Source organism: Vitis riparia, chromosome 12 (genome assembly GCF_004353265.1).
Source record: "Vitis riparia cultivar Riparia Gloire de Montpellier isolate 1030 chromosome 12, EGFV_Vit.rip_1.0, whole genome shotgun sequence".
Classification (NCBI taxonomy): Eukaryota; Viridiplantae; Streptophyta; class Magnoliopsida; order Vitales; family Vitaceae; genus Vitis; species Vitis riparia.
The window spans coordinates 15406686-15433737 of record NC_048442.1 but is presented as its reverse complement, the minus strand read 5'-3'; the positions used below and the strand labels follow the sequence as shown (position 1 = coordinate 15433737).

Sequence of the window (27052 nt, the reverse complement as noted above, 5' to 3'; positions counted from 1 at the left end):
ACTAGAGAATAGAGATAAAAGCTGAAAAGGATAAGACAATTGGGAAGCACATTGAATCCTCATCTTCATACATTGTATGAAGAGAGTTTGGTGGCCCATCCCATCCAAGTATGTACAAAAGGTGTCCTTAAAGCCAGAGAAAGAAAAAAAGGGGAAAACAAAAGAGACCATACTCAAAATCCATCTTTCCATCTCCATATTTTAAGGACTTGGATGGTTTTTGCCATTTGCCAGTGGTTTTCCCCTCACCAAACCACCTTTCAGGCCTCAGCCCATACTCTCTTTTAGGGCCACGTTGGCTCCTGTGGCTGCTTTATAAGACACTAGCCCCCTGGTTCTCAAGGCCACTCTTGCCTCTTGTTTCCCCTGCGTAGGACATTCTCCTATAACTGAAACTCTCTCCCATATAGGCATATTACCTTAGAGAATTTCACTTCTGGGAAAAGGTACAAAATGGGGTTCATCAACAAGGCCTTTTTGGCAGTCACCCTAGGAGCTGCATTTGGCCTTGAAGACCAAGTGATGAAATCAAATTCATCTGCTCTCAAGCTTAACTACTTCGCTGCTATCGGCTCATCATCGTCCCAAGAACTATTCCGGCATGGCCCTCAGGGCTCCATGGAGAAGCCCCGAGGCGGCGACACGCTGCGCAAAGCCAGGGAGGAGCCATTGAGGATGGTGGTGTACTTGAGCTGCTGGGGACCCAACTGAAGAGTAGTACTCCTGTTGTGCAGAGCTGGGAGTCTTGGAGACGAGGTTCAACACAGCTTGGTGACAAGGCTAATGGGCTCATGCCAGGGCTGAACCCCCATCAAGAACACAATGTTGAATGCAACATTTTTCAATTGTATAAGAATCCCAGTTGTATATTCTTGTTGGGTTTTCAAGCAATGAGCTTAGTAGTTATGATCTTGTGAGTTATTTTTTTGTAGTTTGTCATGAATGTTTGAATAGATAATTTGGGGATAGACGAAGAATATAGCTCCAAGGTAATATTACAATTTAGATTTTGTAAAATAGTTATCATTCTTGAAATTTATTTTAAAAATTAATTTTGAAATATTTTCATAAATAAAAATATTCGTTACTCAAATATAAAAAACAATTTTTTTTGCTTATTATACATGAAAGTAACGTACACTTATAAACACTACGGAGTTTTTAAAGTAAAAATTTTGGATTGTTAAATTATATAATCAAATTTTGATCATCAAAAGAAAAAAAGAACTTGAACAAAATGAACTTAACCAAATCAAATTAGTTTTTTCAAAAATTTAAATTTGGTTAAGTTAATACGAACAAACTAAAAAATGTTGTTAAAGTTTACAAATACATCTAGAAAAGCTTCTTAGGTTAACAAACCATGACACTTGATTCATAATATTAGGTGATTATTTGATGTTTTATATTGAACTATCATGAATATTATAAAGTTTTATGTACTATAAGTTTATGACATAGCACCTTATGCTTTAGATTAGATTATTACGCCATGATTTTTTAATTAGATTATTGCAATTTTGAATTGTAAGCCATGACCTTATGAATATTTTTATTTATAAAAATATTGATTGTGGCTTAATTCTACATCTCCTTAATTTTTTTTAGATTCTTTATATTTTTATTATTTTATTTGATTATTTTCCTTAATATGCCACGTAATATGAATCATCCTATTTTTTTAGTCATCAACAATTTTTTTTTTTTGTTTTTTTTCAAAAAGACCATGCTGGGAAAAGTCCATTAATATTAATCATAATTGATCCATAATTTTTTTATTTATTTAAGAAATGATAGAGAAAACTATGAACTAAGAGGATGATTTAGTTGGACTCTAATAGGAAATTTATGGTGTTTGATTGAGATCAAATTGGAACATTGACGACAAGTTTGAATATTAAGATCTAGATGGTATGATAGTAATTTACTTATCATGATTATGATTATATATAGATATATACACACAAGAATTATTGATGTTCAACCCTTTTGGATGTGATGATTTAGTGACTATTTGGGTTACTAGTCAATCTTTTAGTGTCACTTCCTTTGTTCATGGGTGTCTTGGCTATATAAGAGAAGAATCGTTCATCTCTTTTGTTCTTCTTCCTCCTTTATAGGTTTCTTAACCAAAATCCTGATTAATTGAGTAGGTTAATTTTCTTATAGGAAAATGATACGTCAGGAGTTAGACGTTGGAAGTAGATTGTGTCAGGAGGCGCATGAGTGACCTTCTTGACACCTCATGTTGATATGATAGTACGAGGTTTTCCCTTTGGATTTGCTCCTTGTACACATCTTGTCACCGTCTTTGATATCCGTTCCACATGATTTGTGTTGGCGGTCTAGCAACTTCTTTGCGATGATCCATTTGATTTCTTTTAGGATCAATTAGGGCAAGTTCTCAAATCATTGTAGGTTTAAATAAGACCAAGAGGACTTCTCAATCGAGAGATGATATTCGGCTGATACAACATCCGAGTACCCCTACTCGAAAGAATTTGGCACCCTTTGAAAGGCAATTGTTGTGGTGAAATCCCCCTCTCGACCCGAGCGGGTGGGCAGACCCATAGGTTGGCCGCCCCCCGTGGGGGTACCTCCAAGAGTGAGTTCTTATTTTTAATTATTTCCCTTTTATGTATCATGTCAAAATCAAACCAAATTAAACAAATAATAAGTTGAACAGATTTATATCAATAAATAAATTATTTATAATTGACTTTAATTTAATTAATTTCATTCCTTTATTTATTTAGGCCTTAGCGGTTGCCACCTGCAACCTTCGTCATTGGTAAAAGCGAAGTTGGGACCCACTTGACCAACCCTTACGCGTTCACGTGGTTCGTTTGTCCACTTGCGAGAGACCGAGAAATAGACAAGTCTACCCCTATATAAGCAAAGGACAATATCACATCTGAAAAGTGGGCCCCACCTTAAAATATTTGGTCTCTTTCTATTGGCTGGAATTTGATGAGTCACAACTCACCCTTCGGATAAGCCCGCCACATGTCCCTTTCTTTTATATGGACCAGTCGAGTTACTTTATTCCCTTCATTTCTCGCGATAATTTAGAGAATTAATATATCGTGATTTGGAAGGGAGTGGAGACTGGAGAGGCACTTGCGTGTTGTCACTCGGACGTCCTCTTTCCATCCTAATGAGTGGGATACCGGACATGTCATATACTATATGAATGTTTGAGTAGCTTTGAATAGATACGATAAATAGGGAAAAAAAAAAAATTCGAATTTCCTTATAGAAGGGTCTTCACACTTTTATATTTCACTAAAGGGGCAAAGAGCCTTAAAAATCTCGGAAAATTATTAAGAAAAAAAAAATCTCAAAGAAAATAATTTATTTTATATCTAGATAATCATGAAAAAATAAATAAATAAAAAATATTAAAAAATATTTCTCCTTATTTTCCGTAGAGGCAAGGATCATTTGGATACACCACGTAATGCGCAATATTTCCTATGATAGGTTCCTAACATGCGTAAGGATCCAACACGCTTACACCAAATCTTATCCCACGTCCGAGACAAAATCTTATCCCACATCCGAGAAATTGGAGATAAAATAAGGTTTGTACAGTATCGATAAGGCCAAGTTCGATCTCGACCGCATCCCCTACAATAATGTCTCCATACCGCCATACCCAAACCCGGTTTCCGGTTTCCGGTTTTGTTAAACCGCCTTTTCTTTAGCTATAAATGCACTGTCTTCTTATTCACCAGAACGACGGTGTTGGAAATCTATAACACAATTCTAAGATACCGAATTTCCGGTAGATTTACCTCGAGTTCGAATATTCAGGATGAGTTATTTGAATCGGGTTTGGATGGCGACGAGCGTGGCGGTGGTGAATGGCCACGCCGATCAGGGATGCAAGTGGAAGTCCGGCGCCCGACCTTTTCAGATCGGTAAGAGGAGGTTCTCCTCCGGCGGGGATTCGGCGGATATCCGACCGGTCTCTGGCGCAGGTGACCCAGATCTCGGCGGATTCGTCGGGAACAGAGAGGAGAGGCGGACACAAGCCGATGAGTCTCTCCGGCAAGTGATGTACTTCAATTGCTGGGGTCAGAGCTGAGATCCGGAGTGGAGTTGACCAGGAAATGGAGTTTTCGACGGGATCCGCTGGCCGGAGATGGAGAACGAGCTGACTCGGCAGTGAGAGATGCTGAGTCGGACGAGGCGAGTTATTGGGGAGTTGAAACTTGAAATTGTTGGGAGGGGGAGGTGTTGGTATGTAAATTGTACATAGACGAAGGGGTTTTCGGAAAAAATTTCTTGTAAATATGCAGAAGAAATAAAATAAAAAACCCCCCAAAAAAACCGAAAGAGGCAGTTGTTTATCTTCGATAATCCGCGAGTAACAATGGAATGAATTGATGAACATATGAAATTATCTTTATGTGGGGGCAGTTCCATTCCATTCCTTGCTGAGGCCGAGCCAATAATTGTAGCTATAAAGGAATTAAAGGCTTGCTTTGAAGAAGTTCAATTTGCTGCTTGTATTCTTCCTAGGGAAGATTCGAAATTCAAGAAACATAAGAACAATTTAGCCATGGTCTTCTGGAGTTAGTCGGCTTACCAATAAATCAGAGGAAAGGAAATATTCTTTGTATAAGTTTTATGAGTATCGATCGTGAAGTTCTAGGTACTACTGGGGTTTGTTTGCGGTGCTGATCTTTTCGTTTAGGGGATTCTATACTCTGGTTTTAACGTCTTCTCAGGTCGTCTTTGAAGTTAGGGTTCTGAATTTTCGGCTCTTCTTTTATTGTTGTTAGTGTAAGATATGTTTGGTCGTCGAGGGGAAAGAGACGGAGTGGAAAAATATCAGCAAAAGTAAAAAATTATGGTCTTTTATTTTCTTCTTAATTGTTTAAAGGAGAAAGGGATTGATGGTCTCTGTAGCCAATAAATTATTGAAAAAAGATAACTATTTACATATTTTTACATATAAAAATAAAATAAAATAAAAAATTATATACTTTTGCATAAAAAATAGATAAAACAGATTTGAATAAAAGTACAAAAATAATTTATTAAATTTATTTTTTTTTCTTTCTTTTCTTCTCATTTTTTTTTTCATATTTTCCTTCAATTTTTTTAAAAACCAAATGGATGTTTACTATTTTTTTATCCTAACTTTTTTATAGTATCCAAATATTTATATAGGGAAAATTATGAAGGTGGTGTGGTGATGATAACTAGCTTTAAGGGGTTACCAATATTTTTGAATTTCTGTCAAAGATTTAATTTTTAAAATGATAGTTTTATCTTTTGAATGACATTTTTTTTTATTCCTTATAAATATGAGAAAAACCAAATAAAACCCAATATGATGGTTTATTTTCATGGATTATAAAAAAAGAATGAGATAAGCTTAAAATATGAAACTCCAATAACCTTTTGAACCCTTTATCTTCATTATTGACGACATGGAAAAAGATAGAGAAAACTCTTCTTTACAAGATATATTAATATCTTTTTCTTTGTAGATCGGTTTATTTTTTGTTTAAGAAATCTATTTGCAATGATTTCAATTTCTAGGATTTAATTTTGAGAAATCTGTTTTACTATAATTTCAATTTTTAGGGTTTCATTTAATATCCTTCTATTGTTTTCACACGTAAATGGGAAACTCTTGATATTGGTATTCAATCTTATACACCTTTTTTAGGGAAATGAACAATGAGATTAAAAACAACATGGGAGCATTGGGTTTTGATTTGTTTTGAAGGTCATCTTCAAATAGAATTTTTTTCATTTCTTTTTTATTTTTCCATCACCATCTCCCTTTTATCTCCTCCTTTCTTTATTCTGTACATTTTCTTACTACTAAGAGTTTTATTTTTCAATGTTACATGTTGAGTTTTGATTCTAGGTTCTTGCTTTCTCATCCTCTATATGTCAAAGGTTTGCAACTCCATATAAAAAAATAACAACTCCATTTTGATTCTTCCATTTTCTATTTATTCAACATGGGTTTTTACATTATGAGATGTATGCGTATTAGTTAGCATGACAATAAATGAACTTCAAATTCCATACAAGTATTTTTTTTTCTTCGTTTCTTTCTTCCTTTTTTAATCTATTGCCTTTCCCCACATGCCCACTTTCTCTGATTCAAATACCCTTTACTGTCTCCTTTTGTTTAATTTCCTTAAACCCGATACCCATAATATTTCTGTGTTATAATCCTTCAATTTCATCAGTGGAGACCCTTTTCTTCCATTCTCAAAGTTTGTGTGATCATCCCTGTCAACAAGCATCGAGTCATGGAAACTTCAATATGTAATGTGATTTTGCTACAATCTCACGTTTTTATTACAAATTTCTACATATTTTTCCAATTGAATATGAACAGAGGTTACTTATGTGTACCTTAATAATTGGATACTCATAAAAAATTTTGATTATTCATAATGATTCAAGTTGCTCCTCATTGTTGTCAATTCACTAACCAACATATATATGGTATGGTTAACCATTTTTTGCAAGGAAATACAATCATGATCTAGTGTCTATTTGAAAGAAGAAACTTGCATAGCTTAAAATTTGATTTTATTCTTAATGCATCGTACTTTTTGTGTTTTCACATGGTAGTGTTTATGCATTTCTATTATTAACTATAATCTAATAAGCCAATGTACCAATAGAATCCTACTACTATTAGTTAAAGGTTATTTTTTATATTTTTATCTTTACTTTTGCTTCAAGGCCTTTTTAGAGGACTTTTTACTCGTTTCTCCAGCCCTCTGGAGGATTTTTCAAACCAACCCACCCTTCCCGACACTTATCACCACCAACCCATTCTATTTGATGACTTTTCCTTGTATATATATAACATTTTTTTTTCTAAACTTTCCAAGACCCAAGTGTAACCCTAACTGGGCGTATGCATAAAAAAATTTTTAGGTGGATGCTGTGCTGCAACTTAAAATTCTTAGTAAGTGGATTTACACATGGGAAATCATTAATTGGGAAAAAAAAAAAGAAGAAGAAAATACACAAAAAATTGCACACAATGAAGTGGGTAGAGATCCAAACACTCAGCAAACCTGGAAGTTGGGAGTCATATGGCTAAAGAGAGGCTCCTCTGGTTTCCAAGGCTTTGCGGCTTTATCTCCCATGAAGAGTCCTGATGTGCTTCCTCTGGGGAGATGAACGGCAAGGAGATGTCACGGATCATCAAATCACCGCAAAATGGGCATTCACCAGCAATGGCATCGTCCAACTGTGATCGGATCTGTGCATCAATTTAACCATGAATTAGTCAGCTTTATGAATGAGATCATACCAAGCACTAGAGAAAGGAAAAAAATAAAAATTTTAAATACGATGAAATTATTTAAAAACTTTTGCATTTTCAAATACTTCATTCTTTAAATAGAAGAAAATAAAAAAAGTAGTCTAAACCCATCTTTTCCCTTTCATTTTTATCTTTTTTTAACCTTCCCTTGGTACTTTTTAGGAACCAAGGAACCAAACAGAGGATAAGGCAAAAGTTCATCATTTGGAATACAGCGGTGACTAGTAGTAGAAGAGTGGTGAATTCAAATGCATATTTGGACACTGCTTCATGCAATTATGATAAGACCGAAGGCACAACTGTTCACAGAAATCTCAAGTGATCCTATTAAATACAGGATGATTTTGTTCATATGCGGAATCCAAATGACTCCTTAATCACTAATTTTGGAAAAACATAAAAGCACACCTTATCTGCAGGGGTCATGCTAGTTATAGATTCTTCTGTTAGGCCACCATTTGATTCCCTCCTGGTGTTGCCATCCAGTAAAGTAAGTTGCTTCTGCAGATCCAAAATAAGTTCTGCCTGCAAATTCAAAGAGATGTATATGTTGAGAGACATGAATGAAGGTCATGGATTCTTGTACAAATCATCAAAGTCCTCGTTGATAATTTATTGCCTACAAGCATGTTAAAAGGCTTCCGTAGAATTTTATTTTATTTTTGATGGATAAAAAACAATATATTAAAACGAGACACTCCAATTTGATGGATAAAAAGCAATATATGAAAATGAGACACTCCAAAAACGTGCCCTTTGTGTAGATATGAAATATAAAAAAAAAAAAAGATCCATTATATATTGAAGGACTTCAGCAAGGACAAAACCTCTACAAAAAGTTCTGTCAGCTCTGCACAGGAATGATGACTTAGAACTCGTTTGGGAGGGATTTTGGTTAAAATGCTTTCATCTATAGTGCTTTAGTTGGTGGTGCTTTTATTAGAAACACTTTCAAAGAAAATTGTTTGGTGCTTGGTCGGTGTTTGGATATAAACAATAAAAAAAAAAAATGTTTTGATAGTATTTTTGGTAATGTTTTATACAACAAAAAAGTGAATTTTGGAAAAGTCATATATCAAGTAATTGTTCAAGAATCACTTCAAGTGATTCTCCATATTTTTAAAAGCGATTTGCCAAACACCCACTTTTTTGAAGAAAGCTCTCAAAATCCTCTCAAATGGGCTCTTAATCAATAATGCTAATGCTATATGGATGGGGTTATAAAATACTAAAATGAATGCTAACTCTTATTAGAATTAAAGCCTGCTGGATTCAGTTTCTTCCAGAAGTTTTACAGTAGGGTTGTACAATACATAACCAGAGATAGCTTGTAGATTAACTGAGAAAGCTGTTACATTACATTAATATAGCACAGAAAAATGACTCTCATATTGAATCAGCTCCACAAATTTTCATATATATTTCAATGAAGTCAATGATAAAGTAATAATAATTATTTTCAGCTAGAGAATTGCAAATTTATGCCATATCATACAACTTACTTGAGCTCGGGTGGTGCACTGTGTCACATGGGTGATCAGGCATTGGGCATGGAAGGCATGTCCACATGGAAAGACATAGAAAGGAGCCATTGGCCCTACAGATGTATAACCCCTAGTCATCCGGAAGTCTGCACCCACTGTTAAGATTTTGCGGCGACAAACCTGATAATTTGTAGGATGAGAAGTCAGATGCCAGATATGGGCATGAAATTAAAAAATGAATCTTAATCTCATCATGTTGCTGGAGAAATGATTGATTTCTAAGATTAGTGATGAAAGGAAAAATCTGAAGGGGTGCAATTGAAATCCATTTGTTCCATTTTTAAATTTTGAGAAAACTCTGCCAATTCAATCAAGTGGAGCTGAATAAAAGAGGGTGTAAAATATGCCATCTACAAATTGGGATGGTCTCCTGGTTTGTATTAGATCCAATTTGGAGAAAAGGAGAAGAGTTTGAAGAGACAGCTTCCACACAAGTTCAAACCAGAGGCAAACTTTCGGATTTGTTAGAATTCCTGATGAACTTGCTGCAGCATTTCAAATGCAAACCAAATCAAGCATAATGATTTGATTGGGTCCTAATTTGATAAACCATGGAAAATAGATGTGAAAAACCTGAATGTAAACATAAGTGAGAAGCAAGAATGTGAAAACTTAGAATTATTTGCTAATCAAAGGAAACTAGAACATGAGGAAAATCAATACCCCACACTCCTCATCACGGTCAATAAGGGCATATCTTTGAGCAAGTGCACTGATATCATTTCTAATGTTGTCAGCACCATGTGTTGCGTCATTCATCTCCTGTTTCAGTAGTTCAATTTGCTTGTTGTAATCCTCCAACGAAGAGCAAATTGCTTCCTGCAAACTCGTTCTTGACATTTAGTATTGAAGGCAGTTCAATTTGGTTTAAAAGCCAACAATCAAGCAACCATCAACATAAAAATGGATATCATAGGAGAAAATGTAGCCTAGTAATACCAAAAACATCCATCTAAATAGTTTAGGCTGCGAAAGCAACTAGATGGTCATGTCATGATGACGTAGATCTATTGATTTGACTCTACATGTATGTACTTGTGTTATATTATATGAAATCTATGTATGATATAAACATATGTCTATGAATTGGTTACACAAAATCCATAAATGACACTGAATCTATCATTTTTTCTAAATGTTACATTAAGATTGTCCTAAAGATGCTGATAAAAACGCATCAAAAAATGCTCTTGTCTAAATACCATCATTTTGATTAAAAAGCACCGCTTGATTAAAATGCGGAGTTGTGAAATTACCTTTTGTAAATTTACCAAGAGACAGGAAACTTCTAGACATTTGTACACAAAAGCTTGAAAACTGACTATCATGCAATATATGTAGTTTAGGTAAAAGTAAATCATCATGATTATTGAAAACTAGAATAACAATCAAGAGAACAAAATCATACCTTGAAATCATCAATCAAGGCAAAGTCCGGAAAAAATGGTAAAATATCTTCAATCTTTAAGAGACCATCAGTTTCCTTCAGAAATGCTATTGCCTTCCGAATGTTTTCCCTTTTAGCTCCCTTTTCCTGTTCAATTACATGCTTGGCAACCATAAGCCAAAGCTTCTTCCTCAAGTCTTCATCGTCTTCAACCTTGTCGGCTTCTGCCATAGCAAGCTCTGGGTCCACCTAGTGCGCCAGAATGACAATTTATACAACAAAATTAGAACTAAGTACTTGTACAATACATCTGCCAAATGTTAGAAGGCAAAAAACATATTCTAAAATTCATATTACAATAATAACGATATGATACTAATCCTTGGTATAAGTTCCTGTACATAGAAGCCATCAACACCGTTACACAAACACTCCCAATCCATGGTCTCGATAAACAAAAGCACAGAACAGCAATATCACAAAGAGCCATTAGAAACTAAAATTGTATCACTTTCATTAGCAAATGTGCATTGCATTTCATAATTTGAAACGGATGCAGGTACTAATTGGCAGTGTCATAAATATACACGCACCCAAACTTTTGAAACAAAACAAACACTTCAAAAGTGAAAGAGCACATGGCTAATAATTCCAGCCATGCTGGATTACATGCTTTTACCTTTAGTAGAATTTCAACTTTGATGCATGAAAGCCATACATGCAAGAGACAGGAAGAAAATTGACTTCCTAATTCCTTTACCATGATTAGTTAGTGCAAAAGTGGCAGCATAAGGCTGTTAGTTCCTATCATAGGATTGAAAATGCATGTTTCTGTCTAGCTGGAGGATTCATCTCATTCCCAAGGTCTCAGGATAAGTGAACACAGATGAGAGTTTGGAAAACTGTTGATTCCTCTAGAAGTAGACTTGTTCGTAAGATGGTTAAGTGGAGTTGTCCTCCTGAGTTGGTCAAGCTTAATTTTGATGAATGTCCATTAGGGAATCCAGGCTGATTGAGAATACATGGTTTTTCAGGGAAGTGAATGAAACTTGATCCAATACTTATCCGAACCTAGAGGTCAAGACAACATCAGGCCCAAGTGAAGTGCTCACTCTTGGTTTTCATAAGATTATAGCAGAAGGAGACTTGCTAATCATAATGAGCAGACAAAAGGAGAACAAAGGAATTGCTTGGAGATATTATCCTGCATGAGGCTTTTTGGGTGAATGGGTTTTCTTTCTCTACTTTGCCCCTTTTTTTTTTGTTTGGTTATGGTGGGATGCTTCATTCCATTGCTATTTTCAGTAACAAAAGCATGCAAAAGGGTACCGCTAGTATAATAACAAATAGGGAGCGAAAGTGGAGATAATTTGATGAGAAATTTGTTTTCTCCAATGATGATTCTGTGGAACATGAATAGGACTTACCATCCTCTACAAGCTGGATAGGGAGTAATAAACAAACATGTAGCAAGATATATTAGATAAGAGGACGTCCAGAGATAGATAATATGCACAATAGGATTACAAATTGAGCATGATAAGAAAAACTTTGATTAGGACTGAAACTTAAAGGCTCAGAAAAGTACAAAGAAAGCCAATAACAACATTGTGAAGAAAAGTACACTAGAAGGTGCTAAAAATAGATGAGCAAAGCCAGAATGAAAATGAGAAGAAATTACAAGTAGGGATTTGAAATCCAAAACCCAGACTGAAAAAGTGGCTATAGTGAGGTTCATATTGCAAACATTGAGTAATTGGCATAGGGCACTTCTAGTGATACCTAGACCTTGCACATCTTAACACCCATTCCTGTTTCCAATGTTACCTATGAGATATGCGCCCCACCATTTACAACTTTGAGCCCATCTTTTTCAATGGAATTCTTGTTAGATTGGAAGTACGTTACTGAAATTTTATAATTTAGACCATCAAATGTGACTGTCTCTATAATTAAATGATTCATAATTATGCCATAGATCATACTAAAAATGAATAGCCACAAGCAGTAGAACACTAAATAGAATGATAGAACTGTCAACAGTTAGCAATAAATTAACCTACATCCAGAATAGCAAATACAAAGGGCAGAATCACAGAGAATTGCACATAAAAATATCAAAGTAAACTCCACCTGCAGGGCAAGAGCAACTGCTTCTTCATGCATAGACATCATGCTGTATATATGAACACAAGCACGCATTCTCTTTTCCTTGAGACAAAGGCGCAAGGCATATTTGGGATCATAGAAGAATTCAGGACCACTTGCTCGTCCTTTGCCAAACTTGCATTGTAGGAAACGCAGAAGTGCACTATCATCCTCCTGATTATAATATCAAAGAATATTATATTAAGTTTGATTCACACTGATTTTTTTTTCCCAACAATCACTGCTTTTACCAGGAATGATGAAATTAGAATAGCCTGGAAAACCAGAGTTCCATGTCATTTTTGCAACAACAATTAGAACTTGACCTTTTGCCCAGACTCTATTTTTTACCATGATTTTTAATTTTCTTAACAAGTGCAAGTCCATTTTCAATTTGTTTCTCTTATTAAAATAACATAAAGGCTGCAAGTCAACTAACTTCGAAATTTCATAGCCTTAATGTAATTTTTTTTTTGTGCTCATATAAGATAATATGATTTTATCAAAAAGATTCGTAAAAATAACAAGAAATGAAATTCGACCATAAACAAAGAAACATGTTCTAAAAAATTCAATTAACTCTAGTACAGGACTCAACCTGCTTGGCATACAAACAGAGCAGTAAGTTGTGAACACCAGGATCCTCATTAAGCAAACGATGAACACAAAATTCCAAATATTTGATGACTTCGTGAGTTTCATTCCTGCGTGTGATATACAGTCAGGTCAAAAACTAAAATTAATGGTAGTACAACATGCAAAGAAATTTAGTACGATAATCCAGTACCACATCCAAGTTTAACCAGGGGCTGAGAATATTTTAGAATGATATACACTAACAGAGAATTTATGGCCTCAAGTCCTAACAACATAACAGAAACACACTGTTAATAATAAGACAAATATAGCTGCATATTACTTTGCACGAGGTTCACTTGAGTAGCGCATCATTGCAGGAATCAGTTTCCTTGGGTTCAGGTTTTTTGTGGCCATCCATGACTCAACAGTTTCGTATGCATCAAGCATGATGAGGTCTGGGGCAAACTTGTACTACAAAATAAGCACAATTTATTACCTTTTAAGAAAATGAAGTAACAGGTTCAAAAGATGAAAGCCTATAACCTCTCAGAAACATAAAATAAACCAACTCAGACAGTAAGGACAGATGATGAGAAATATTAAATTTCTTAATCCTCAAGATTGGTATGTACCTGCAGGTCTATAGGAACAGAAGGTTTTTGAAGCACTTCCAATGCTTTCTTTGCTTCTCCTTGCTGAATCCAGCCCCAAAAGTGCACAATAAGTTCAAACCAATATGTCAACTTATGATAAATATGGGAAAAGTTAACAAATAAACCAATATGTCAACTTACACTGCTAAATTTTAAACTAACAAAATGCCTTCCCCCTATTTGTGAGTGCAGCATTCAGAAAATAAGGAAGCCAATTGTCTTGCAAAAAAGGATCCATTAATTTAGAAACTTCCAGTGGAAGCTACCACATTTCATTACTGCTTGTGGTTGGAGGTTCAGTTTCTCTAGACATGGCCTGCTTTTCCAGAGGGAGGGGATGATCATCTTGTAAAGTTTTTTCTTGCTTACCATGTGTTTTTAACAACCTCTCATCCATCCCTTTACATTTGCTTGCTTTGCTTTATTCGATTTGTAATGGAATGATTAAGTTTTCCATCAAGGGGAGAAAACGGAACTCCTTTGACATTTTATGCTTTTGATATGTAAGATCGCATACTTTGAGCAAAATTTATGACAGCCAAGAAAAAACATGTCACAAGATTTGTAGTAGTTATATTGAGGCCTGGGCTCAAGTGGCAAGATGTTGGGGTAGGTATGTGAGAGGAGGTTCCAAGTTTGAATCCCATAAGGGACAAAAAATTTGTCACCATAAAATAAAAGAATTAAAAAAAAATAAAAACATGTGACTTTTGTGACATAGCTATGGAGAACATATGAGCAGCAGAATAGGTGATGGTGTACCAGAATTCTTCAAAGAATTCTAGTTATTTTTTGAATCCCATAAGGGGATAAAAAATGATACCATAGAAAAAACATGTGACACGTACGACATCGCTAAGGAGAACATATGAGCAGCACAATAGGTGGTGTTACCAGAATTCTTCAAAGAAAATGGGGAGAAAAAAGAAGGAAATAAAGAAAGAAAAACACCTGAATATAATGGTGAACTACAATGTCATACTGCTCTTTCAAACTTGCAAAATATACCAATTCATCAACCCTTCCATAACTGCAATAAAAAACAAATGAAAAGAATTATTCTGTCATACTGTTAACTGACACAAGAAAACCAAGATAGAGTGACAAATTTAAGAAGTGATTCTTTCAGCATAAGGACAGTGATGCATCATGGATAGTAGATGTTGGAAATGAGTATCAAAATGATTGTGATGTCTCAAATTATGCTAGAGCTAAATAACCACCCAATGCCTTAAAATGTAAAAGAGTCCCCACATCCATGCCTCAGAATCAGCAATTCACTACAAAAATCTTTTAAGAGAAAATTCCAGGAAGAAACTGGTTGTTTTATGATAAACAATTCCAATTACAGTTACCATGAAATATACAGAACAGAAACATGAAAGAGAGTTCAAATAAACCAAGAGGGACAAAAGGAAAATGTAAAAAAAAAAAAAAAAAAAAAAAAAAAAGAAACAGAAACTTACCAGGACCCCATGTGAAGGCTCAAAGAACAAAAACAAAAAGAATAGGTTAAGCGTGCCAAAATCCAAATGTAAAAATTTTTACTTTTCTAAATTTATGAAATTAGAGCAAAACAAATTCTTTCTTCCTGATTGAAGTTAATGAAGACAGAAGTGAAGAACATTTATAAAAAAGATAACTAATTGATAAAATTGTCAATTTCTTAATATAGATCTACTGAAGGATCCCCATTGAATTTGCCTCCTTGAAAATTAGGCAAAAACAAGGTTTCCAATGGCATGCAGTGTGTTGCAGTGCTTATAAATTAAAGATCATACAAAATAATGACTATTAGATAGAATTGCACAATCAGATAAAAGGTCCACACCAAATGTGCAACATTAAGTTACCTTTCTAGTAGTCTCATTGTAGTTGCCTCATCCAACACATCCTTGCAGTCACTAAGAAAAGCACGAAATTCCTTGATAATTGATTGGTACTCAGAATTACGATTCTCAGAAGCAGTGTCATCTTCCAAGAGAAGCCGATTAACCTAAAATTATGAAAACAAAATAGATAATTAATTTTAGAATGGCAATATGTTAGTTATTGTGCAATGAACTATTTTGGGTAAGTCACAATATAAGTGAAGGGGTTCTATTCATGTTGAGGAGCAATATAATGTATATAACCCAAGCTAGATCCATTTGAGGGTACTACAGTTACGAATTTGACCAATTCATTAAACTGGCTAGAATTACAATATTTATGGTGAGCGTATAAAAGTCTAGGACTCTAACTGCCAAAAAATAAGGTCATCATGGCTAGTACCAACACAAAAGGGACAGAAGTCCACAAAAGGTGCTCTTGGTGTGCAACATTCCTCAGTCCTAACAACAGACAACCTGATATTTTAACACTTGAACATGACCTACTGAACAATAGTCTAAAAAGCAAACTTGTTTTAACCTCTGTTTCTCGCCTTTTTGCATTTATTATTTTTTTTTTTTTTGGTGTTGTTATTTTCTGCTACATTGCCTCTTTTGGTGATCTCTGGACAAACACAAAGCCAGAAAGCAAAAAGTGGCACGACCAAATGGTTCTGGAATACCTTGGTACAGAAAGATGAATTAAATTAAATAATTTTCTTTTAATTGATGAAGTCATCTCTAATAGGGCATAAGTAGAAAACATAAAGAAAAAGAAAACAAAAAGGATGGCCAAGTCATTAATGAAGAGTCAGGAATAGGTAGGAGCAAAACCTTATCCAAGTATAATTCAGTTGCCCATGTGGAAATCATTGTTATTTGGCATTTATCATCCTTTGAAAGATTATCAAGCTTCCGCAACAAGAAAGTTCTTAGAGCATCCTGCATGAAAGGCACAAAAATATGGATTTTATTGTGTGCATGCACAAATTCCAAATGGAAGCAGTTCTGATGTACACAAATCTTAGGGTATTGGTTAAGTTAATCCAGGAGGCTTAGGGCTGTTAGAGAATGATCCTTATAAAAGCATTTTTAGCATGTAGTGTTCTATCAAGAGCACTTCTATCAAAAAGACTTTTGTGAAGAATCAATTAATGTTTGTATATAAACAAAAGCAAGTACTTTTTATAATGCTTTTGCCTTTTGGTAATGCATTACATTAAAAAAAAGTGATTTTTGGAAGGACCTACAAAGCACTAATCCAATTTTTTTTTTGATAGGACTACAAAGCACTAATCCAATAATCACTTCAAGTGATTATATGGATTTTAAAAATTTTTTCAAATACTTTTTTGTAAAGAAAATACTTCCAAACATTAGGAAGCACTTTGAAATCTCACAAAATCACTAAATAACTGTCCAGAAGTTCCTGCAATAATAATAGGAAAATCCCAAGTGTCTCTCAAGTGAAGATTCTTCATACTCAAATAAGTGGACTACTTAAAAACCAATATTAACTGTTTGTAAAATATGAGTGATCCTAGCATTTATAAATTACCAATTGTGTAAATGCAGATATAATTCTGGTTCTTATCTGAAATAGATAGGATTATACAAGGCTAGGCATGCTATTAATTGAAGCAGTGATTAATAATGAACTAACACATCAGATACAAGATTATATTCCAAAATATTGTTCTTTCCATGCCAAGCAGGAAAGGTATGCCACAGGTAATTTTTTGCATATCAATAATAAACTCATTAGGCATGAAAGGGATGGAAGTAGATGAATTAAGCTTGTCATGAAACAAATTTAGGTGAAGCCTTTGTATCTACAATTCAATCCCAAAAATAAATGGCATCAATTATATCCTAAAAGTGTAAATAACAATTTTCATTTTATCTTTATCATTTCTGTCCTATTTTTTGTAGGAATGGAGTATTATTGAAAAGCGCCCATCAAGAGAAGGGGCTGTAACCACATACACAGAGAGTATAAAAAGTGCCCCAAAGTTAATAATGAGCATTTCGTAACTATTACATAATGGCCATCCTCACAAAGGTAAGTAATATGTAAATAAAGTGAATTCCATAAACAGAGTCCAGACAGAATTTTGTTTAAGAAAGTATGAATTCCATAAACACAGAACGGATCAACATGAAAGAGATTTGTTGCACAAATATGTGATAACGCACATTGCATAAATGTTTTCCCAAATCTGTGCTAAATTTTTATAAAACTGAAAGCATAAGCAAGAATCTTTCTTACCTGTTCATTTGCACTAATGAACTTCAACGTGATCTCTTCAAATGACAATATATAGTTAATCTGCAAAATGCATTCCCATCAGTATTGTACTTCTCGTGTGTGTGTGTGTGTGTGTGTGTATGTGTATCCATCATACATTACTTTTAAAACTGGTTTGTGCAACATATAACCAAGAAAATAATGGCTTGGTTCCATGAATTGTTTAATGCACAACTTATTGGGTAGGTTGCCCACCCACTAATTGCTTTTGGCCAAGGTTCATGGCAGGACCATTCTTTGACCATCAACTGGACTCACTGGAACCAAAAAAGGTTTGTCCCTGAAGAGGAATATACCTCACATATTTCTTAGGAATGTGCGAATGTGATGATTGAGTAGAATTAGCTGTTCAGGACTTGTTTGTAAGTTTGACAAGGGAGAAGTGTGGGATTTATGTCAATTGGCTACTTTAACTACTACTAGAATGCATGTAATTTGGACAAAATGAAATTGAGCCTTTCTACTTTCTATCTTATACGCAGGATGCTTTAAGGCTGTATCAAGATTCCTGAGGACGTGCAAAGGGATTCTTGTCCAAACCCTCCCAACCACTTTTGAAATGTTGATGAAAGTCTGAGTAGGCTTTAGGTTACAGTAGAAATAGCCAAGCTTATTAAGGGCTTCCAAGTTTTCCTAAAGGAACCATCAATAACATATTTACCCAATAGTCCATGTCTCAACATTAATTCATTCACACCAAAGGATTATGAAAGGTACAATCACATTGAAGCTGTTTTGAGCTTGCAAGTCAGCTTGGGAAAACATTAATCCTAACAATTGGTGAGATGCTTAGAATTTTATGGTTTTTAATCCAATCCTGCTCAATCTAGAAGACCTTCTATCATTTTACCCAGAACCCCCTTTTTGAAAACATTCTTGAAATAGCCATAAAGTGATTATTTAACTAACCATTTATGAAGTAGTAGCCTAGCAGGCAGGAGAAAAAAAAATTTACTTAAACATGGAAGGTATCTTAAAAATGATAAAGTTAGTTTCCATATTAATCTGAAAAATGTTAATAATAACGAAACAAGGGTCACTACCCTTAAGAATATGAATGATAATGATGGATGGTGATGATATCTATGATAATAATGACAACAACTTAAAGACAAAATGAGTAACAGTTAATGAAAAGTGTTCCAGCACAGCAGCTAAGTTAATTAAAAAGGTAAAGAGGGGAAGAGAGAGAGAGAACTTACTTTTGCAAAGAAAGATGCTGCTCTAAGGAAATCCTTGGTGGAGAAAGCAGCTTCAGCCTGCATAACGATTACTGTAGTTATATGCTGCCCGAATCTAGAGGATTCTTTTCAATGGATAAGAGGTAGAGTAGCAAAGCTTCATAACAAAGAAGCAATTAAAGTTTGAAATTAAAACAGCCATCTCTTTATTTGTAATGAAAGCAACCTGCATTAAATACACTTGATCCCTCTGAAGTGGGTCACGACAATTTGATAGAGCTGCAGCATACTCCTTCATGTCTAGGTACACCTTCCACATATCTCGGCCCTCATCATTAACTGAAACCTGCATTATATCCTCAAAGCCAGTGAGCAGGGAAGAATTTCAATGTGCAAAGAAACATGGGGCCAGAAAGGAAAAAAGTTTAAGCAGAAAAATGAAAATAAAAAAGAAAAAGAACAAGTAGAAGGAGAAGGAGAAGAAGAAAAAGATGATGTTATTAGTAAAAAAACCTGAAAGATGGAGCTTTGATCATATGCATAGAACAACCCAGCAGATGCATCACTGCATAATCCAATTATACCCCTGGAAGCTGATTCTGATGTTAGGTCAAATTGAAGTTCCTCTATTATCTGCTCGCTAATTCTATTTAAAACCTACAGGAACATTGGAAAAAATCTTAACAGTTTATTAAAAGAGGATATGTAAATGAAGAATCCTTGGAAAGCACTAAGAAAACCAAGGAAAAAATTCTTGAACTTGATTCATTCTAAAATAAGAGGACCTAAGGAACTTAAGTACCTCAAGTATAAATGAAGTTCCTACTCATGAAGTTAACAAACAATGGGTATCATTAAAGGCTCAAGTTTCTTGAGGACACACCTTCACTTTGTTCCCAATGAGAACCAGAAAATGGAATTCAGATACTGCCAGAGAACTGGGTTTAGCTTCAGGACCTTCACATAGTTTTGTATAGTTCAAAAGAGCCTTGTTCTCCACAAAATTTTCATCTCCATCTGATGAACTATTAGAGATTTTTAAAAACATTAATGCAAGAATAAGTTTCATACCATGATACAGAACAAGCCTATCAAAAAAAAAAAAAAAAAAAAAAAAAAAAGGAAAAACATTACAGAACATAAAAAAAAAAGTTATGAATCTCATTCACTACCTATGCTGTGCTCCAAAATTTAGGCCACCATGATAGATACCTGCTCCAGAAAGCCAGGCAAAATGTATGGCTCTTCTTTGCTTGATAAAGAAATGTAGTTCGCTGCAAGATCAGAAAAAGTAAGGCAAACCTCATTTCACAAAACTAGAAAGAATTAGAGCAAATCAAATTTTCACCTAATAGACATAAAATCATAAGTGGTCAATTAGAGGAGATAATAAAACCTCTCTGATGTTGAAAATCTTAACAAAACTGAGCATGATATGTCTTTTAGAAGTAGTTAAAAGAAGTGTTTCTAAGCTTGGAATAAACAAGCTTACGCTTGAAGCTTAGTTTTTTAACTACATCTGATATCATGTACAGCTTAGAGAAGTTGAAGCAATGAGTTTTCTCCTTTTTGTTTTTTTAGGATAAGAAAAGATAATATCATTATTTTTTAAAAACAAATGAAAAGGACTTGTCCTTCAAAGTATCATCCTGAAAATTGGGAAGTTAATACATCGAAAGAAAAATTACATTAAATAAAATCACTTACCTGTTTGGTATTTCACCAGGAAGTTCCATAAAATGTACAGCACGCTCCAAGTAACTAGCAAAAACAGTCTAGAAAATGCACAATAATAGATGAGCATATAAGCAATATTGACTGAGAAAGAGCTGTCAGCCAACAATACATTGTCCAGGCCAAAAAACATGAAACTCATGATGAAAGCACAAATCCAGGGAAGGAAACATCTCATATGGTCACATTTCTCTTTGAAACATAAATAGATTTTCCTCTTTACTTTAATTTTTAAAAATGGTCACCCACTGTTCAAAATTCTTTCATATTCTTTGCCACCAAGGCGTCACATATATAGATCTACAGTGTACGACCTGAGGTAAAACAGAATTCATCTACTTCTTCTTTTTTCCTGTAATAAGTTAACATGAAATTCTTTTCCATATCTAAAAAGATCGCAAAAAGATGCTTCTTTTCGTAAAGGTTGAGGATTCTCATATCATAGTTTTAAAAGGCACAAGACGCATGTAAGGTGAAAAATTCCCCTAAGACTTGGTGCAAGGTGCAAGACAAGGCACATGGCTAAGCAAAGTGAAATGCAACTTAGGATGTATAACAATTCTATAAAATATGAACTGAAATTCAATCCAGACAACAAAAAGTTTAACATTTCAAATCTTTAAAAGAAAAAATCAACAAATAAGTAATGAAATTATATAAATTTCAATACATAGTTAGAATAAAAGTGTTAAAAGAGGATAAATAAAGAAGACGAAACGAGCCTCCTCAACAAGGTGCACACCTTAGCATGCAAGTGCTATAACTTGGCCTAGCTGCGCTTTAAGCACGTCTTTAACAACTCTATGTCGCAGATTCCAAATTTTTATCCTCTATAACATTTGTAAAGCAAAATAAAGTTGAAAATTGCCACTAATTTAGCTATCTGGGGAGCAAAATTTCAAGAGAAATAAGAAAAAGGTCTAGCCCTTATAGCTGAAGCAAAAAGGAGAGGAACCATTGGTACAATTAGAACTTGTTCATAACTTAACAGTGTCTGCCTAGAACGGAAGGTAAACATCAGAATTGTCCTGTACAATGGGAATGTGCTGAACACAAGACAGAAACTAATGATTCTAAGGAAAAGAAATTTTCTTGCGCTAAGAAGCAGAAGGGAAGAGACCTATAAATTTGTTTCTATGTGCAAATATGTGAAGCCAGTGTTCAAGCTCAGACCAAGAATTGAACCAGCATTGGTGGTACACTTTCCGAAGGACAACCAGCTCAAATATCTGGCATATTCTATAAGATTGGAGCATCCTGCCACAAGCCTGTACAAGCTAATATACAGGATATCATCCTTGAGGCATTAATATGAAACAGACTATAAATAGACTTCATACTAAGCAGATTTTATGGAGAAAAATAGTATAGGATACAAAAAAAATCAACCCAATTAATGCAAAACTATTCAACCAGAATTTTTTATCTTAATCATGCATCCGAGCCACATTGAACAAATTGTATATATTCCTTGCATAACAGTCTACCAATTTTAGGGATCCAACCATGTAAAATAGAAATAAGATATGAACTTACATCCAATGATCCAATTCCAGTGAAAGAATACATTCGGGTGGGAGTAACAGCCATTACATAATATCTTGTTCCATTGCTTGTGCTAGCTGTTTCCATCTGTGCTAAGCAAAAGGAAGAATATATGCATTAATTACAGTGATAATGGAAAAACTCTGGCTGATTGCAGAGCTGATGACATGTAAGGAAGCCTCCACTAATGCAGAAGAAGCACCAAGTGGTAATCCAGAAGCCATTTCAGGGAGAAAGAAGCACCTGTAAACCCATGAAAGCCTCTGGAAGTTCTGCTAATTCAAAAAGAAACTTCATATATTTCTCTCTTTTGTCCTTCTCATCAACTGCAATCTCATGAAGTTGGCCATTGTCCGTACCAAGAATGACCTCCCTGGTAGAAGCTGTGTTTAGAGACATCAAATCCAATAAATCAACATATTTCTATTATAAAAAATAAATAAATATGTGCAAATCTCCATCAAAACATATCAAACAAGTTCACCTTCTGTTATCTGTTGTCTATTCCAAGCAACAGTGTTCACGACAAGACCTTTCAATTTGCTTAAAACACGAGGTTTGCTCCACTTTGCATGAGTATAATAAGTATCAGCACCTCCATTGCCAACAACAGTAGCAATGCAGTGGCTCCCACCAGGATCAACAAAAACCCTATGGATGGATTGCTCCCCAGTTCGACCCACAGAAAGATCAATATCTAGAATTAAAATCAGAAAAAAGAAAAAGATTAGTCATTGCCTCATTTTACATAGGCTGCATGCAAGAACAAACTAATCCAAGTCAATCTGAGCCTAGTAGGGGGTTTATTGTGCAACTATTAGAAAACTCGAGGCATGTTCCATGCTTCTAATTTGCTCCTTAAACTCAGCTTCACTCAACTTATCAGTCCAACTGGTGTCACATTAAAATTTTTTAAATAAATTTTGATTCCACCCAAGTTTAGTGCTATTAAGGTTGGTTCCTTGAGCGCCTGAGTTTCTAACTCTGTCTGAAGCTCATCATTTTTTATTGGCAACCAGAGCTAACCAAGTCAATCTTAAACAGCTCACTTCAGATCACACTCTAATCTTATAAACAAATTGCAATATCATACCAATATAAAAGTTCGTATGCAGTCAAAGATATTCAAAGCAATCTATAAATTCCCATTCACCAATTCATAGCCATTTTACATCAGCAAAGCATCCAATATGGCTGTAGTTTAGACTCCCAACAGTTGCAAGATCAATTGCAATTCTTCACACAGACATGTAATGAGATTCTACCATATCAAACATAATAAAAACGAAACTGAATTAAAATCAAAGCGAAAACTGTTTAGTACAAATACTTCCTGGAAATGTGCCAAATAAAACTGCTTCATCATGTATCTACCTTCAATTGCTAGTCTCTAGATAGATATGTAATAAGATTCTAGCATATAAAGAAACTAAAAACAGTGGAATTAAAATGGACTTATAAATCACTTCCTGATAGTGCATCTTTTCCAAGCAAATGCAACAGGATTATCTACACCATTTCAGAGAATGAAACAGAAACTGTTTCACGAATATATCCATATTACAAAAACAGAAATCCAAAATAATTAAAATAAAAAAATGACGTCAGTGGCTTTAGAAAACAGTTCCATGAAACATTCTACTGAAAATGATTGAAAAATGGTGGCAATATAGAACCGAAAACAAGTTCTGGCAAGAGAAATTTGTTCAAATTTCTTTGACGCGAATCAATCAAAATCCAGAAAAGAAAAAAGAAAAAAAGAAGTGCCTATTTTATAAAAGAATTCATAAAATTCACCATTTACAGAAAATGCACGAAACCACAATCAATATCAACAATAACTAAAATCATCAGCATCAAAATGAAAAAATCGCATCAGTCTCCATCAAAAACAGTACTAAACATTTTTCCTAAAAATATTGAAAATGCTCGCAATTTGAGAACCAAAAACAATTTCTAAAATAAATTCCTGCAGAGCTATACCTAATTCGAATATATTCCTAAATAAACAAATAAATAAAAAGTACCGTAGGAATCGCCGACGCCGAAGTCATGACGAATGATCCAGCCTTTGCTGGTGCCCAAGACGATAACGTCGTTTCCAGCAGCCATGCAGGTGATGGCTCCACGGCCCTTGGCTGCATACCGCTCCAAGAGATCGACGGTGAAGACCTGCCGCACTTGATCCATTCTCCAAATTTTGATTCTGCAAAATCAAGAACTGGAGTTCCTCTTGGAATTGTGACTTTGCAGGTGAAGAAACAAAAAGGCTTCAGTTCGATTCATTACAGAGATCAGAGCCTCAACTCTGCCTAACTGGAAAAACATCAAAAGGCAATTATTGTTCAAAAAGAAAAGTTTTACAATTTGGCCGAGATTGTGAGCCGGCCCAGTTCTTGAGTCCATACCATTGAGATGGGCTGGGCCTCGATTTCCAGTGGCTGTTAAACGGTCAGAAAAGAACTACAAGAAAAATGAAAATATGGAAAAGAAAAAAGTTAAAGAAACCAAAAATTAAATTTAAACTTAATATATATTTTTTTATTTTCTTTCCATTATATTTTTCCTTAAATTTTCTGAAAAAAAAAACATAGCCTTATATTTTCTTAATTCAAACAAAACATAAAAATTCTAATATCATCCTTCAAGCATTAAAATTGTGAGCATCAACCAATTAATATTTTTGTAAGGGTTTTAATTTTCTCCTTCCATTTTATAATTTTTTTTTTTTAAAATATTGAAGAGTCTATTTGAATACGATATGATATGTCTGTAAATTATCTATAAACTAATCTAATAATACCCTTTAGCTCATCAAGCTAGCACAACCACTTAGCTAATTACACTGATTTTAGCTTTCTTTGGGCTAATTGGAGACCAAAAACCGAGGAAAAGTGCGGGTGTCATCATAGTTATTGGGCCAGGCCCAGGTCTGAAATCTGCTCTCAACATCATAGCGCGGCCCAGATATGATGCGCTCCAATCCGGACTTTAAACCCACGATTTTGTTGACCAAAAATTAACCTTTAAATCAAATCGGAGCGTCTGGAGGAGCCGTTTTAGCATCCAACGGCCAGGATTAAACCCAGATTCTAACGTCTCATTTTCCTGCTCAACGGTCGAAAAGAGAACTTCCCCAATTAAGGTTTTATCCAGCTTCTCTCGATCTCCTCCAAGAACCCTAACATCAATCATCTTTCCATCTCACGAATTCCACAGGAAGAAAAATGAGTTTTGTTGAAGATTCAGATCTCCAAATATGGAACAATGCCGCCTTCGACAGCGGGGATTTTGAAGACTCTTCTGGTATCAAAGCGCCTTGGACTCCTCTCAAGAACATATTCACTAATGTCTCTGAATCGATCGATTCTGATCAGGGAAAAGAGAATATCATCCCTGTGATTGTGAAGCAATCTGCTGTTTCTGTTAAATCTTCGGTACCCATGAATCCCCTTCAGGCCAAGAGCGCAACTGTGAAGTCCCAGGGGAAGTCGGTGAAGGTTCTTGAAGAGGAAGAAGTGAGAGATGAGGGAAAGATCGATGCGGAGATTGAGGAGATTAGGTTAGAGATTAGCAGATTGTCGTCGAGGCTCGATGAGCTTTGTCTCGAAAAAGTGAAAAGGAGTGCGAAAATCGTGGAGAAGCGTGGGAGAATTGTGGCCGCCAAGTTCATGGAGCAGAAACAGAGTGTGAAGGGGGGTGACGGAGTGAAGACTGAAGAATCTTCCAGTGTAAGAACAAAGGTTCATCGAAGAGGAGTTAGTCTGGGTCCATCGGAGATTGTCGCCGGAGTTCGCAGAGGTATGAGTCTTGGCCCGTCGGAGATTGCCGCCGGAGGCAGGCTCCGGCACCTGGGTAAGCCTGAAGTGACCCCTATCTCGACCCAGAGTCGCAGGAAATCTTGCTTTTGGAAGCTTGAAGATATCGATGAAGGGAAGGTGACAAAAGAAAGGGGAAAGAGCATGACTGTGAGTCCAAAAAATCGGAAAATCATTTCCAAGACTCAGGCTTCCAAACAAGCCGCGACCACCATAGCATCCAAAAGGCCTGTGAAGAAAGAACTGGGGTTTGTCTCATCAATTCAGCCAAAAAAGCTTTTCACGGACGGAGAGAAGTCAGCAAAGAAGCCATTAAAGAACGGCAGAGTCGTGGCAAGCCGGTACAGTCTGATAGGGAACCAGTCTACTGGGGGATGCTCCTCCTCATTGAGGAAGAGATCTTTACCAGAAAATGAAGACAACGGTAAGAGATGTGACAAGAGGCGCAACTCATCGCTGGAAAAACCTGGTGGAATTTTCCAGGAAAATGGAGAGAATTTGGATAAGGGGAGAGTGAAAAAGAAGTGGGAGATTCCAAGTGAGGTGGTGGTGGTTCACAAGAGCCTGGAGAATGACGAGTCTCCACCATCTCCACGATCAATCACAAAGATGCCCGATATACTTCCAATGATCAGGACTGACCGGTGTATTAACGAGAGTCCCCGAAATTCAGGACCTGCAAAGAGGGTGGCTGAGTTGATTGGAAGAAAATCATACTTCTGCGCAGATGAAGATGGAGAGGATCATTCGGTTTCCCTGAGTTTGGATTTTGCAGAAGCCTGTATTGAAGAAAAAATAAGCTGCAAATAAGAGGTTTTTCCACCATTTTCTTTTCTGCAATCATTTGCAATTAATGTTGTGAGCTATAGCTTTGGTAATGTGGGGTAAAGCATTCTTTTGCTTCCTCTGAATGGGTTGTTTAAGCTTTCTTTGTTATGTGATAATGGAATAGAGCTTTTGGAACAC

At 35.3% G+C, this 27052-nt stretch overlaps 3 protein-coding genes across 3 annotated transcripts; 2 read left to right on the top strand and 1 right to left on the bottom strand.

Moving 5' to 3' along the window:
- The first annotated feature begins 3748 nt into the window (after nt 1-3748).
- On the top strand, nt 3749-4881 carry LOC117925813. Its single transcript, XM_034844906.1, has one exon. It carries the CDS (start codon nt 3818-3820, stop codon nt 4088-4090), a length of 273 nt encoding a protein of 90 aa, XP_034700797.1. The 5' UTR covers nt 3749-3817; the 3' UTR covers nt 4091-4881.
- A 1989-nt stretch (nt 4882-6870) lies between these two features.
- LOC117926758 (vacuolar sorting protein 18) lies at nt 6871-24594 on the bottom strand. Its single transcript, XM_034846044.1, has 23 exons — nt 24296-24594; nt 22753-22965; nt 22512-22651; nt 22260-22355; nt 20697-20764; nt 20162-20263; nt 19873-20014; nt 19503-19646; nt 19216-19335; nt 19011-19067; nt 17770-17829; nt 16335-16442; nt 15483-15625; nt 14581-14659; nt 13609-13671; nt 13317-13447; nt 12996-13101; nt 12383-12571; nt 10271-10498; nt 9526-9681; nt 8821-8982; nt 7727-7843; nt 6871-7255 (listed from the first exon to the last, which is right to left on the bottom strand). Exons 1-23 carry the CDS (start codon nt 24456-24458, stop codon nt 7082-7084), a joined length of 2961 nt encoding a protein of 986 aa, XP_034701935.1. The 5' UTR covers nt 24459-24594; the 3' UTR covers nt 6871-7081.
- An 801-nt stretch (nt 24595-25395) lies between these two features.
- LOC117926586 lies at nt 25396-27051 on the top strand. The gene has a single exon (XM_034845737.1). The coding sequence runs from the start codon at nt 25496-25498 to the stop codon at nt 26894-26896; it is 1401 nt and encodes a 466-aa protein (XP_034701628.1). The 5' UTR covers nt 25396-25495; the 3' UTR covers nt 26897-27051.
- The last annotated feature ends 1 nt before the right edge of the window (nt 27052 follows it).

Bases quoted from the DNA above. Each gene is read 5' to 3' on its own strand.
- LOC117925813 (XM_034844906.1), top strand. From the start codon at position 3,818: ATGAGTTATTTGAATCGGGTTTGGATGGCGACGAGCGTGGCGGTGGTG.
- LOC117926758 (XM_034846044.1), bottom strand. From the start codon at position 24,458: ATGGATCAAGTGCGGCAGGTCTTCACCGTCGATCTCTTGGAGCGGTAT. The intron at 19,068-19,215 runs GTTGCTTTCATT...ATCGTTATGCAG, and splicing joins ATCAAGTGTATTTAATGCAG to GCTGAAGCTGCTTTCTCCAC. The intron at 12,572-12,995 runs GTTGAGTCCTGT...TATTATAATCAG, and splicing joins TCTGTTTGTATGCCAAGCAG to GAGGATGATAGTGCACTTCT.
- LOC117926586 (XM_034845737.1), top strand. From the start codon at position 25,496: ATGAGTTTTGTTGAAGATTCAGATCTCCAAATATGGAACAATGCCGCC.